Raw genomic sequence first — 16,101 nt, 5'->3', positions numbered from 1 at the left:
TTTCAGAACTATTTTCGATCAAACTAATTTCGATCTTTGTATAGGTCTTCTATTCTCAACAGATAATCATAATTTGTATTTTTGTACAATTAATTAATTTATATAAAGATTAGAGATCGAAACAACACAGCTGTATTTATGAAAGCTTATACGATGCATTGAGAATAATACATACACTGAAAAAAAAATTGCTAGATACAAATAAATATTTTTTTGAATAGTGCTAAGAATATATTTTATATAAAATGAATAATATTTATTTCAAACAAGTAATATTTTCTAAATTATAGAAAACTAGTACTTGTTTTAAATAAATATTATTGATTTTCTATAAAATATTTTCTTGGCACTATTCAAAGAAATATCTATTCGAATCTAGTATTTTTTTTTCAGTGCACTATTTGCGAACGTAACTCATGTCGCATGTATTGTACATTTGCACTTATCAGCTTGTTTTAATAATTTTGCAATATTCTCATTATTTTTCTGTGATGCATGAATAATTATAAGTCTAATATAATAACAGATAATTAACAATTTAAGATAGTATTTTTATATAATTATTAAAATATATTTTCTAGTAAACAATAATAAACAAATTATTTTTAATATTATTATTTCTTATATACAGATCAATCAACAAAGATGAGGAAGATAGAGCAGGACTTAAAATATATGACGTACGTATTTTAAATAAAAATTTAGCTTTGGTATAGCTGTATAAAGAAAAATTAATAAAGATTATTGCACAGGTATGAAACGATACTCAACATGAAGGAAATTTTAAGCGTTGTTAGAGTAAAAGAAGTTCAAAAAGCTTTGACAATAAGCAACAGAGCAACGCAAGTAACGGAAGCAACATGTAACAATAAGAGTACAACGGATGTCTACACAATCAACGCAGCAAACGATTTCGAAGTAGATAATATGAAGAAGACTCCAAGATATGTCCAGAATTCTTCAGATGTACAAATCAGCACAATAAACAGTTCGGGAATAGAATGTATTAAGAATAGTCTAACGAATATCCAAAATTATCCAAATGTACAAATTAACGCAACAAACGATTTGAGAGAAGGACATATTAAGAAGAGTTCAACGAATATTTATAATTATCCAGGTAAAAAAATCAACGCAACAAATAACTTGGCAACGGAATATATCAAGACCAGTCCAAAATATGTTGAGAATTCTCTAGGTGCACAAGTCAACGCAGTAACTGATTTGGGAGTGGGATATATCAAGAAGAGTCCAACGTATGTTCCGGATTCTTCAAGTACACAAATCAATACAGTAAACAAGTTCGCATTGGGGTATTCCCGGAAGAGTCCAACAAATATCCAAAATTATCCAAATGCACAAATCAACGTAGCAAATGATTTGGAAGCGGGATATATCAAGAAAAGTCCAACATACATTCAGAATTTCTTAAATTCACAAATCAATGCAGCAAATAATTTGGGAGCGGAATATATCAAGAAGAATTCAACATACATTCAGAATTCTTTAAATATACAAGTCAACGCAACAAACAAGTTCGCAGTGGGATATATTGAGAAGAGTCCAACATGTGTCCAGAATTATCCAGATGCACAAATAGCAAACAACTTGACAGCGGGATGTATCAAGAAGAGTCCAACGAATGTCCAGAATCCACGAAATAAGGGTACAACAAAACCACATATTTTACATTCAAATTTTATTATTATAATATACGTACATTGTTAATTATGTAGGATTACACACATTTTTAACTCACTTTACGTTATTTTATCTTATATCACTTATTTCTTTGCTATCATATTATTCTTTATTATATATATATATATATATATATGTTGTGTTTATTTTAATTATTTATTTTATTGGTTTTTTACTATCATTGGTTTTTTATTTTCGTTTTTATTTTACATAAAATCTTTCAATTTCTATATTTATTTTTTATGTTTTGTTTTATTATTATATGCACAAGATGACATATACATGAAATTGTGCATAATCATAAGTTCGGAAAAATTCGTATATAAATATCAAATAAAATTAAAGAGATCTGTAAATTAAACTTAATGCTCTCCAAATTTAAATACCCCCTCTATTGTTTACCTTTAGCCCTTTAGCGTCGTTCGGTACACGTTACAAAAATATATTTTTAAACGCGGCAATTTGGTCGACTGAGTGTACTCGGCCGTAGCTGGCTAATGTGCCACTAACCCAGTTAGCCGGAGCAAGTCTTTCTTCTTGAAGAGAGGGATCTGCGCCTACCCGGCACATATATACACGCCACGTGTATATACGCACTGACACTTGTTTACGCGTGGAATATGTAGGCGCAATACGTGAACGTATTGAAGCGGCCACGTACACGATGTATCCGCGTGCGGTCGCATGTATGCGTGCATGTTAGCAAGTGCGAGTGCAATCGTCGGATCGTATCGGCCAGACCTACCTACCTATTCACCGTACGAACGTCCACTACAACCATACCATCAAGCCGCATGCCTCACGGATTTGCTCCTATTCATTTTCTTCTTCTCTCTCCCTTAGCATGAATCCATCTCAAAGAGACATTGAAATTTCCCCTAGAAGAAGATCCTTTTTCCCTTCTTTTAATTAACCTCTTTTCTTTCTCCCTTTTTAATTAACGCCTTTTTCTCTTAATATTATTATATCTGTTGCATCTCTAGTATTATATAGTTTGTAATACACCCTTTATTTTCTGCCCTTTTTATTAATAGCAGTAGTTCAATTTGTAATTTAATTTAAATTTATTTTAAAACAGTAATAAAAAATAATAACGATATATAATATCGTATAACATATATTTTTAAGATTTATATAGAAAATATATTATTTATATTAGTATATATCTTCTCCTAAGAATCTAAACATGTGGAGCACAGCAAAATAAATTAATATCTTGTGCATCTGGATAATAATAAAGAAAGTATACGTAAGAATAATATAAGTAAAAATAAAGATATTTGAACAAGTGCCATAGATGATGTAATTGAACGCTGATTTCTTAATGAAAACAATTTTTTACAGTATGCCTATTCGACTTATCTCTGTAGTCCGTCATTGCCAATCGGTGTCCTTTCTGTATTCCAGGGTGCCACAGCTTCGCTGGTGGTTGCAACGGTCTCAACAGTACACAGAACTTTCTGTCATCGCCCCCGACTTCGGAGTTTCCTGAGCAGGTACGAGTATCGCAGTTCAGCACCGGTGACTGCCAGTTCAAGAGGCCTACGTGTAAAGTCACGCGCCAACAGCCGTCCAATAACGTCGGTAACGTTCAAGATTATCAAAATTCGTTGTACAATCCTCTATTCTCGACGTCGAGTGGCCCTAGTACGAATGTGGCGCATAGTACCAAGATCCTAAATTCATCTGGCTGCTGCAATATTCCGTCATCGTCAAAATCTTTCGGAAACATTCCGCCGAACCCTCCTGAATCGGCGTATCGCGCGCAGACCCAAGTACCTGGCTACAGCTCGCCGGATCAACGTAATATTTTCATCTTCAAGCCATCCATAACGATCAAAACGTCGCCCACGTCGACAAATACGCGTAGCATCGCCGCTACCAACGCGGCGCCGGCTACCACTAACAACAACGTGCTGTACAACGAGCAAATACCGTCCATAAACTTCAGGATCAACACGGAGTTTCACAGCGTGTGCCCGGAAGAGCGACGGCAGTCGAGCAGCGGATCATCCACGTCGTCCCGATTCGTTCCGTCCGCAGCATACGACACCTCGTTGAAGAGCCTGCTGCCGACCACCAGCGGCGACAACGCCTATGTGGATAAGAACAGTTGTTTGAAGGAGTACTCCCCGCGGGCGGTGAAGGAAGGGCAGCACAAGCTGCCATCGTCGCAGCAAGAGTCGCCCGTGGTACCAGGTTACAGGTTTAACAACGCAAGTGTCACCTTGACGGGCCCGGTGCTGAAGGATCCCGCGATAGACGCGAACGCGGCTTCCACCAGCGCTGCTCATAATCGCAGCAATTTCAAGCAGCATACCTTCTGCGCGGGAAGAGGCACCGGCGACGCGTCGCTGGTGAAGAACGCGGCCCTGCCGCATTATCTAGACACCATTTCGCCAACATCGAACATCGTAACGAAGATGAAATACGCGACACAATCAGGCCCGCCGGCGCCGCCACCGCACCTGACCGCGTCCGGCGTCGAGCCGCCGCACAGCAGCCAGGGTACCGGGATTGTGGTGGGTGGCTCGCCGGCTGAGATCGACAGTTTGCTGTTACCTTGGACAAATGGGCCGGAATTCCTGGATGGAGGGGTGTCAGACGCGAAGCAGACGGCCGTCGGATTTCAGGATAATTGGGACTCGATCTTAGGTACGACGGTCTCTGAGCAATCGGATACAGAGGTGAGGTTAATGCCGCTTCCACCCTTCACGAATTACACAGGGCACCTTCAGATCAATGGTATTCCCGGGCATCACTATCACACGATAGCTTCGTCCGGCCAAAGATCGTCAATTGAAGTTGGGTCTGCTTCTCCCACACCCTCCTCCAATCAGGAATTCTTTGAGTCACCCGTAGTGTCTTCCAGCACGCCATGTCCGCAGGCGAGCCAGAAGCAACAGCAGCAGCAGCAAAATCATCAACAGCCGCAGCACCATCATCCCCACAACCCACAGCAGCAGCAACTGCCGCAGTCCACGCAACAGATAATCTACGAGGACATGGAAGATATAGCGCAGATCATCGGTTCTGCGATAGCGGACACAACGGTGCCGGGCAATGGAAACGGTCCCAGTTCGGAGCAAGATACAGACGCCTCAAGGGATTGGATAGACATCGCCGATTGGATAACGGACTGTTCGCCTAAGACCCAAGAGACCACGTCGCCTAGCACGTTCTCGTCTCATCAGATTTATGTGACAACGACTCCGTCAACGCAGAATCAGCAGCATGCTGGCTCTGCGTTACAGAACTTGCTCACACAGAAGCTCGATTACGCGCCGCTACTGCAGGCGAGATTGCAGTCCGGTAACGCCGCGAATCTTCAAAATGCGTCTTGTGGTGAAACCCCGTCGTCGACGAGCCCATTCCCACCGCTCAGCCCGCCCAACCGAGTCTCCACGTCCTGCAGTCCCGACGATATCCTGACTTCGTCTTTTGCCGCGCCTTCCCACCCCAGAAAGAGGTCACGGTCCTCGCCAGGCTCTGGTAGCGCGCCCAAGAAGGGCCCGTCCGCTGGTGCCGGTGCGTTAACTTACGGATCGGAATCGGGTTTAATGAGCGGCAAGGATAAGCCAATACATCGGTGTCATATCTGTCAAAGAGGTTTCCTAAACAAAAGCAATATTAAAGTACACTTACGCACGCATACGGGGGAAAAGCCGTTCAGATGCGACGTATGTAGCAAAGCCTTCAGGCAAAAGGCCCATCTTATTAAGCATCAACAGATTCACAAAAGAATTGGCAGGGATTAGACCGATTTTCTTTTTCAATCGAACATACATACTTGATAAGATAGGAGATAATTTAGTTACTTTGATAATTAAATAAGGTAGATAAATATGCAGTAAGAACACTTGGACATACACTTTGACAAACTGAAGTACTTGTAACGCTATGTATTTGTGATGAAACATGTCGATGTAGTTACTGAATGAACACTTTTAATTATCAGAGTCGGAATAAGTGCTGCAACGTCTATATTTTTAATAGCTTCGAAAAGTAGCCTGATGGGATTTCAACGACAAGCCGTTTGGCCATTCACGCTGAGCGTCACAAAATCTCGATCAGAAATAACAATAAAGAATAAGATAATAACTGCTCTCTATCGTTATGTCTTGTTTGTCGTTCAATGTTCAGAGCTCATGGCCCATACTGCATTGTGTTAAAATCATATCAGATTACTCGCGTACGGGCTATTATTATTGAAGATACGATTGAATTATATTAACGATCGTGACACTTGATCGATGATCAACTGCTAATCTGATGCCCGAACGGTATACATTGAAATGATTTTTGAAGCACAGGTGCAATAATGAAATAGTTAGTGCTTTCAGTATTGATGAGCTTCAAAAGTGTGACTTTTAATCTGGAAATCTCTTTGATAGTTTTATGATTTCGGTGCATGACTTTATCGGTGCCGCTCATTTCTTTTTTCATAAATGCGATTCCGCTTCAATTGAAATTCCTCGAAATGGCGGTACGAAACTTTACTTATTTTATATACATCCGCACATATTTGTACATGTATGTATATATTTTTTAAAAAGTTTTTCATATATAAATATGTATACATTTATATTTATTTATATATGACGACAGACAGAAAAATTCAAAAAAATTGTTTAAATATTCTTTTCTTGAAATATTTTCTGTTATGTGATAATTTTTTTGAGGGAAAAACAAAAAATCGAAAACTAGGATGGGTGAATCGTCGACGGCGGCTATTTTTTTTTAATCTAAATTTTTTTGTTACTAATCACGTTCGATTACTGTGTTATACCGGCTGTATTTTACTATTACTGGTTTTCCACTACATGTTCGCTGTATAGAAGCTAGATAGCACGCATGCTGTCTGGAAAGCTCTAAACAGTGGTCTCCTGGATCTTACACGAACGGTACGTATCCAACGGGCGATATCAATCCAGTTCATTGTGGTGCCTGTACCCTGCGAAGAAGCTTTTAAATAATAGAATTTGCAATATTAAGCTTGGCGCGAGACAAGCTAATGTTGGGAATTTTATTGTTTAAGAGAAATTTTCTCGATTGTATTATTTGGGCTGTCGGATTTAATTTAGAAGATGAAAATCGAAACCGCTTTATCGATCCTGCCACCTCAAATATTCAAGTAGAAATATTATACGAGACTAACAGTTTTCTTCGCTTTCCTTCTATTCCGCGGAATATGGAATTCACGATACTCGATATGACACTGCGTTACATCAAGATACAGAACTTCTCATCGAGATATAACTCAACGTCAATGAGCGCCATAGGGTAGAAGAAAGCGGAGAAAATGATTAATCCTGTGTTAATGATGCAGTCGGGCGCGTGCTTGCTCGCGCTCAAGATGTACCTAAACTCGAACGTAGCGCGCTAAGGAATAGCTTCTAGTTTTTTCTTTTATTTATATCGCTTTTATTTTACGCCCCTTCTACCGTACCCTCGTTTCCCCCCCCTCCCTCTTCCCCCACTTTATTTATCTTCCCACGATACTCCTCACTCTCTGCGTACCTTGTAAGATAGCCGTTTTTATTTAAGCCTTCCTCTCCTCCCTTCCTCTTATCTCTCTTTTAGCTTATAACCTCACACCGTGTGTAAAATATTGTACGACTTAGTTACTTAAATTGCACCTCCCTCACGGTCCTGCGCGATACAAGGATCTATGTACGGGTTTTCTTTATTTTTCCTGTAATACTAAATCGAACGATGAACATATGTCGTTGACGAGGTGCGAGTTTTCGATGGATCGACGGACAATTCACAGTCGCAGTCGCACGGGACATTCACGTTCACGGTTCTCGATGTTAGTCGTCGAGCTGACGGGCAGGTCTTGCTGCATACTTTTTTCTCCTGCTGCGATTCTCTTTTTCTCTCGCTACTCGATCCTCGAATTCTCGTTGCTGCTGCTGCTTCCGCTGTGGTAGCCGCTGATCACGGAACACAATTTGTATAAAGTCATATGCATTGTACATGTGCATTATTTATGAAAACTTGATGTTCAATTAAATGATTGTTACCGCAATACAATCTTTGTCATTTTTCTCTCCGTGCCCTTCTTACCCGGACCAATCCTCCGCTCTCTATCTTTCAGGCACTCTCTGGGCATTCGACTCTCGCGACCAGCAATTCCATAATAATCAATTTGGCAGTGGCGCTTTATTAAAAACATTTATAACGTTGTACAGAAAATAAATGATTATTAAAAATCTGCTCGTGTGTGCCGAACAGAAATCGCGGTCAGAAGGATAACTAAAAGGAGTGACGATAAACGCGTAACGTGCATTTTTGAGATTCAAACACGCGATTTTATAATAGCATTAAAGCTTTTGATGGCAAATTTGCACTCGGAGTATGGAAAATTAATTTTTTTGTTCGATTTACCGTTACGTTAAAAATGGAAAGGTAAAAGAAATAATGAAGATCCGGGTGCGCGCCGCGTCGCATGCAATGCGGTTTCTCGTGGGATACTTGATCGGTCGACATCGTAAATACGTTCTTTCCTCAGAATTTTACGGCTCACGGTTTCGATCTCCAATGAAACGGACGCGTCTCATTCGTCGCGATGAAAAAGAAATTCGGGATGAATTCGCGCGCCATTCGGTTCAAGTTGCACGCGCGCCACTGCCGGCATTGTCACATAATATATAGGTGCTATGGAATAATCGCAACCAGCGCGGCGAAGAAGGCGGGGGCAGATTTGTTTTCGGGTAGTCATCAGGTGGCCGTCGGCTTCCGGACTTTGGACGCGAGTGTCACTCCGAGCAGACAACGGGCCAAATTACCGTCGGGCTCTAACAAAGGACGGCGTTGGAAAAAGGGATCTAGGACAGCTCGCGTGGCAGTTTGTCCTGATGTTTGCGCTCGGTATATGGACCGCGGATTATTGTTGAATATAATGATATAACGGGTTTACGGTCCCAAAGGTTATACGGTCCGTCGTGCGATGTTTGTCTCTTCGGTGGAGCAAGGAGAACCGTAGAGTCGGATATAAAGGAAGAGATATACATACCGAATGAGAGACGAGAAAGGGAAAGACAGAGAGAGATATGGATCTTTTATATTTCTGCCCGACAATGAGACGCGAGGAGGTTTTTGTGATCGTAACACGCGAATCGTAAACAGAGGCATGGTCACAACGCGTCTAACTGTACCGTTGATTAATTCGCGCAACGAACATAAAAGGTATGAGAGTATCGATAACCCGGAGCAACTAACAGTAGCGCGCAACATCGCGTAAAGTAACTGCAAAACAAATAAGGAGTGCTATCAAAATGAGACGGATAATCGCAGGAGCACGTGAGGAAGATGCGAATGATTAAATAGCCGTGGGGCAGATGCAAAGTAATTACAAGAGGATGACGTTACATGGAAGATAATAGCAGTAGGGAGCACAGCTGAAAGATAAATTGTTGGAAATAAGTGCGAATGTTAAAGAGAACGCGCGTCGTTAAAGTTCTTATTAAAAAACCATATATATATGTATATATATATATTAGCGAAAAAAAAAACATAACAGGACGACTGATATGCTCGCATAGTAAAAAATATTATTTCGTAGAGAAGAAGGTAACAGAGATGAAGCGGGAACGAAAATGATGAACCGACACGTCGATGAGTCAAACGGGCAGAGGCCAAACTATCACGACGGAGGAGAGAGGGTAGGGTATGCGTCGTGGTACCGCAGTTCCCATGGCGTGCCCAGTCGGACCAGTGACCCAAATTTTTGGGGTCCACCGGCGGAGCTTCGTGCCCACAACCTTCGATATATCGTGCCTCGTCTTCCTCTCCGTCCCTACCGACGCGCCACGGATGCGTAAAAGGCTTCGATGCGAAAGATCAATTTATGCTGCAGCGTGACTATATCGGATTTGTTGCTCGGACGGTGTTTGTCGGAGGAAGAGAGACGAAGAGAATGACGAGAAAAGGAGAGAGAGAGAGGGAATAAATTTTGTGTCGGACGCGCCACTACGTGCGCTATATTGAATACGTTCAATTAGTGCCTTCTATTAGCTACAATGATTGTGTAATTTATTCGCGGGATGGTTTATGCCTCGCCGTATCCTAGCGGCCATCTGTTAGTTTAGTAGCCTAGATACCCGAGGCGCGTATGAAACTCGATACACTGCTGAAAACAATTAGTGGAACACTTCCTCGGATAAATGTATTATATATGATATACGTCCCAAATTTCGAATATTTTCCTTGGCGTAATTCCAAATAGGCTCGTGTAAACATACTTTTAGCTTCTTGTCCATTTGTTTTCGACAGTGCGTTAAATGAAATTTGAACGGAAGAATTTCTCGCGAGTAGAATCCGCGCAATGTCAAGGTAATTTCCACGAAAACCACGGAGGGAGTCTCCGTGAGACACACAGATGTTGAAACAAAATCTAGAATTATCTCTCGGTAATAAACGTTCTTTAGGCACGGTTGTAATTCATAAATAAATATTGCTGCGCGTGCAGATGCATCGGGTAATTATACCGGGGTGCGCCGAGTATCTCTTCCTTATATGTATACAGTGTAATAAGATAATAAAGTATTCCGTATTACATAGTCATCCTTCCTAATAACGCCGCGGAGATTAACGCGGCGGAAGAGATTTCCGTCGCGTTTCTTTGATGTACACGAAACTCCTCTCCGCGTTGCCCGTTATGCCCGTAATACTTTTCTCGGATTCTCGCGAGCGCCGTCGCGTCCGCGCGACATCCGACTTTTTTCGGACGAAGAGGAGCGCGCTGCCGCCGAATCAGCGCGCCGCCATTGCGCTGTCTATCGCATATGGCCGGGAGAGGATTTCATTTTTATTATATCGCCGGGGCAAATATCGAGGGGGAAGAGACGCAAAACCGGATGCAACGTGGAGGACCCGGCATCAATTACGGCCGTCAAAGGAGACAATGGACAATTCTCTCTTCGCGGCGAGTGTGCACGGCGCCAGTATAGCCAGAGCAGCAGGCGGCGTGTATAGTTTTTACTGTGGAACCTCCTTAAAGAAAGTCTTTCACCGTGTACGCGAAGGAGGAGCGCCGGAGTGTCGTTGTCGGCCGGAGGAGGAGGATGAGGTGGTGGTAAAGAACACGACCGGGAGGGAGAAGGGCAAAGAGGAACGACGAAGGAGGAGGACCATGTTATACTACTTTGGTATACTTCGTCGTCGGTACCAGGCAGCGATGTTCCACTTACACGGCACACTTTGCAACTCGCCTCGCTTCAGGATCCTGAAGAGTGGGTCTGTCTATCCTACGGTTCCGATCGCGCGTCGTTAGCTGTGTATAACTCGCGTATATACCAAGCGCGCACACGAAATGCCCGCTTCGACATGAAATTCATGTGAGACCTGCCGCAGACGTTAACGAATACGTTTCCCTCTCTCTTTCTCTTTCTCTCTCTCTCTCATTTTCTATCTCTATCTCTCTTTATCCTTTGACATGTCTCACAATAGGGGAGAATAGGGGAAGTAGTTCTTACTTTTTAAACATTTGGGAAATCTACCTGGAATAGAATATAATAGGAGAATATAATTAAAAGTATAACAAATGGCCCGAATACCAAACGTACGTTCATACCTAAACTAGAAAGGGTTATCGAAAGAATGTCACGATCAGCGTGTAAAAGATTATGGACGTTTCTGTTATGTTTCTTAGATTCCTCGCGATGCATAATAAAATGACTAGAAATAACTAGCTTTTTGAAAACAAATAAATATTCTTCAGAAAAGAAGTTAGTATTTTAAAAAATTTCCATTTTTAGCACCGATAAAATTTTTTCTTTCTTTTTTTAATTGTCAATAAAATCTAATTAAATGCATTGATTAGTCAATTTTAAGTTGGTTTCTCTTTAAAATTCGTAATATTGCAGAATGATATTTTCAAAACAAAGTGCATAAGTATATTATAATTACTCTTTTTCTAATCAAAGTAGAAATCAACGTAATGTACTTTCCTCGCTTTGCATCCTATTATATCAGTTCGAATAAACAAGTAAATGTGCTTCCGTTTGATGTAGGACGCGCGATCTCAATAACGAGAGAGTAAGCGTGCGATTAGGTACGCATTAGATAAAGACGTAAAAATTAAAGCAAGAGCGTGAGACAATTATATTTTTTCCCACAGGATGTCACATTAACATATTTGTCGCGTGTAAGAATCGACACACATTAACACGCATATCAAATTCCCTCTCTCCTAGAAGTTTTCTCTATAATAAAATTTTTTGGCAAATTTTCCGAACGACATTTATCGATGCTTTATTTTACCTTTACTGTACGTAATATAACATGAAATAATGTATCATATGTAACATATTTTTTAATACGTAAATAAAAATTTAGATTTATAAAAAATTGTATAACAAATGTTTTCTGCTTTCTCGATATATGTAGTTAAGAATTGTGCGACTCTACTAATCCCACGCCGTTTTATGTGTTACACGTGCGCATCTTGGCGATTACGCTCAAACTAGGACAAGATGAAAATCGACATACTTGCGATTATGTGCGCAAATTTGGCTGCATCCGTCGCCGGGGCTCGCTGCAGAAAGGCCGCGGTCGCCGAGAATCGTTCATCCAGCGCATTAATGCCCAATGGCCGGTAATTTTTTTTTTTTCAAAACGCTAATTCAAACAAAATACCATGTCATATCGCGACGGAACGACAGAGATTTTCGGATTCCCGTTGAGAAATCGAAATGACGTCGAATCGCTCGTTTCAAGTTCGACACGCTTTCGAGAGTTTAAGGAAAGTCTTGCGACATAAGGTCGTATCTATGTATATGTGAAAATTACAAAGCCAAAGCCACAAGGTAATACCGACATGTGAAATAATATCAGTATTACATCGGCTCTTCATGCTTTTAATAAAATAACGTGTACAATAAATGTGCACTCATATATATTATATAATTGTATTATAATATATGTAACTGTATAAAAAAATATACTTATATGTATATTATATAATATAAGCGTCGTACGATCGTAAGTTTGTTTATACAGTCATTCGGTTGTGGTTCAATTTAGTATGCAAATTGTGGTCTAATCGTCCCCAGTCAATTTTTTCCGCGGGATGAATCGCACGATGCCAATTTTTCCGAATGTAAATTATGCCAGCCTCTTGTCCGTTGCCGTCGTGAACCAATTCCAGATACACGTAAAAAGATTTGCATGCATTTCTTGGCTACCCGAGCGGAACCGGAACACTCCTTTTAACCCACGATTATCCCGTCAGTTTTCCGCCTCTACAATTTAGTCCCTAGTGATAAATGCCAAAGACGAAATTTATCAAAATTCGCCGCTTAACGACTAGAGCGTTGTGTACGCAATATAAATAATAAATACACGTTTACGTACAACATGTATTGTTTGATTATTTCCTCCTCCTCCATCGAATCAAGAGGAGGGATCATCGCAACAAGTAACCCAGTTTCCACGTCTGACAGCAGGTATTTCGGTAAATCAAACGGTTTGATAATGAAAATGCAATGCGTATAGAAGATGAATAAAAGATTGACCGTGCAAGGATACGCGTGTCACGCGAACCGACGCGTCTTGTTAAAAGTCGTGTTTTCGATTTGGGAAGAGACCCGCGAGGTTCTCTTCTTCGTATCTCTTCCCCTTTCGCTCATCTCTCATTACCATCGAATGTGCCGCACGCACACCGACGTGCGGTTGTAGAGCGGGGAAGGGGGAGAGAGGAGGTACGGAGAGAGAATTTCGCAAATGGACGAATAATTAAAGGCGATTCGGATCATGTGAGTGGTACAGTTCACACAGTTACATCTCCTTCTCAATGGACGCCGCTGGTGGGTACGCAGGCGGTTGGCAGGTGAGCAGCGCGATGCACGCGCGCACGTCTCTCTCTCTCTCTCTTTCTCGGTGCGCGAGTAATGGGTTTCACGATTCTCCATTCCCGTGGTAAAGTTCCCATCGTCGACGTTCGTGTATCGCTCGCACTTCGGTCCTCACGACGAGATGCGCAACTTCTCCGCCGCGGAGATTGTGTCAAAAGATATGTGACGCGACGCAACATCGCTCAGGAACAAGTAGACCTCGGCACGTCCACTGGTCATTCTGGGACTCATCAACCGGCAGTTTGTTAACGCGGACGCTAATTTGTTGCAGGCTAATGGGCCAGGGAAACGAGCACGAATAAAAAAGCCGAAAAAAGTAATTACTTTCACGTAACGCAGACACGAATGGCACGGACTTGGTGGGGGGCGCATGCTTGTTAGGAGTTGTCGTGATAAAAAAAAATTTTCTCACTTCTTTAAATACGCGTCTTTCATATTAATAGATTAAAAGAAGTAATTAGCCTTGCTTGATTGAAGTACTATCGGAAATTAGCGAGAAGAATAAAAGAAACTCGCTTTTTTTTTCCTCACTTTGCTTTACAACAGCGTATGATGACCACGTGGATAAAACGGACATAAAGAAAACATATAGAAAAACGAATCGTCAGGAACAGTTAAGAATCATCCATTAACTCTGTCGACTAATAATAACTGTGAATTATTAATCGCGCGGTAATTTAATTCGCGTTTGTTACACCGGCCGTCGTTGCTCGATGGTTTTGCCGTCGATGGCATTAAATCATCCCGAAATAAATGGCACGCTTCGATTGATGATACCGAGACGTTTCCCCCTCCCCCCCCCTCCCTCTCGCGGAACGCTCGATCGTCTTGACAAACGGCAAAAGGAAAAGAGCGAGAGAGAAAGGAGAGGAGCACGCGAAACAAATGAGAAAGAGAAGTACAGTTAAGAATTCGTCGCACGTGGAACTGCTGTATCTAGCTGTTCTCGCTCCTTTATCTGATGCTCCATTTAAATAGGAATTCCTAATTACCATTGTACGCTCCCTACCAGCCGCGTTTCTTATGATGCCAGTACGTGCATCGATAGACGAAGGTGTACGTGCCGTTCTGACATCGGACAACCAAATTCGCGATTCGTACATTCGCATCAACCTAACGTCGCAAGTTCTCTTCGTTAATCAGGTAATTAAACGCAAAAATCTCGGCTGTTACTTTCTCCGATAATCTGACAAACGCAAGATGAAACCGGCGGACTTTGCGGCGCGGGAGTTGTGAGAAATGGTGACGCCCGGGGCACTTGAGAATTCTGATAACGAATCACGTTAATTCGCGCGCTCTTTTAACGCGCGCGGGGAAACAAACGATCGGCATGCCCGCGCGCGACAAGGCCGAGAGGGCGCGATGACGCCGATGACGCGGAGTATGACGATTTCATGATTTATGAGAGCTATTACGATTCGAAGTGATTTATGGCGTGAAGATATGGAAAAGGGGGGGGGGGGGGGAAGGCGACGATTCGTCATTACTCGTTACTGGGAAGTGCGATTAGAGAATTGTCCCGTGTCTTCGAAATGTAAACGCCCAGGTATTCGCCGTACCCCGTGCGCGGAGAGAATTTTCTCTTAAAATTTACCCTCTGGTAATTGTGGAATAATGTGTGACCTCGAGGAATTTTACTATACTGCTTAGTAAAATTTACTAAAAAGTATAGTGAAATTTCTTGAGGTTACACTAATGTTAGGCTAATTCCCACAATTATCAGATTTGGAGGGTAAATTTTAAGAGAAAATTCTCTCCGTGTGCTCACCTCTAAATCGACTCTCGCTCGATCGTTCTCGCCGCTGATTCTATTTCTCACACAGGGGCGGGTCTCACTCGGATCGGTTGACAGATGAGTATCCCAACGCCGGCAATTAATAGAAAGCTGACCGGCGAGACGCGTTCGTGTCTCGCTTCCGCTTAGCTATGATAATTCGACACGACCGCGCGCCGTTCGCGCGCGTGATTTTCGGGAATAATTTTTGACAGAAATAATCCCATAAGGATTTCACTCGTGCGTGACCGCGACGGTCGCCGTGATGCCAAGAGAAATCGAACTTGATCGTTAAGCGAGTCGCGAATCGCGAGCTCGGCCCATTAGCCGCGTTCGAGTCGCTCCTCCCGGCCCCGTTGAAGGTGGACGAGCGCGTGGAAATCCATCATTATTAATGATCGGCTGCGGCGAGTCGCTCGTCCCCGAAAATCAAGTGTTTCTCGAGCACTGCATTCGGCGTAAAAGCCGCGGGCGACGCGACGGGACGCGGATTCGTGTCCGCCTGACGGGTACATTGATCTCTTAAAGACGACAAACGCGCGCGCGCGGTGTACTCACCGCGAAAAAATGTACGATTGCATCATTAATAACGAGTCGGCATTCAAGCTGTTTTTCGCAAAAAAACGTAGTTATTAATTTACACGTCAGGTATCTCGCGTAAAATTGGACCTCTTATGAATTTAAAAAAAAGAAACTTGTCCCGCTTACGATTTTCAACCCAAATCATAATCGGATAGAAAGCAGGTTCCAAAAACTCCCTTTCCAAAC

The 16,101-nt window shown here is 42.1% G+C and overlaps 1 protein-coding gene across 1 annotated transcript; it reads left to right on the top strand.

Moving 5' to 3' along the window:
- The first annotated feature begins 645 nt into the window (after window positions 1-645).
- On the top strand, window positions 646-6,260 carry LOC105838673. Its single transcript, XM_036289621.1, has 3 exons — window positions 646-680; window positions 753-1,716; window positions 3,072-6,260. Exons 1-3 carry the CDS (start codon window positions 646-648, stop codon window positions 5,457-5,459), a joined length of 3,387 nt encoding a protein of 1,128 aa, XP_036145514.1. The 3' UTR covers window positions 5,460-6,260.
- Window positions 6,261-16,101: the final 9,841 nt, after the last annotated feature.

The sequence above is a fragment of the Monomorium pharaonis genome, chromosome 7 (genome assembly GCF_013373865.1).
Source record: "Monomorium pharaonis isolate MP-MQ-018 chromosome 7, ASM1337386v2, whole genome shotgun sequence".
NCBI lineage: Eukaryota > Metazoa > Arthropoda > Insecta > Hymenoptera > Formicidae > Monomorium > Monomorium pharaonis.
Note: the sequence above shows the minus strand (reverse complement) of the source record. Positions and strands in the feature narration are given on the sequence as shown.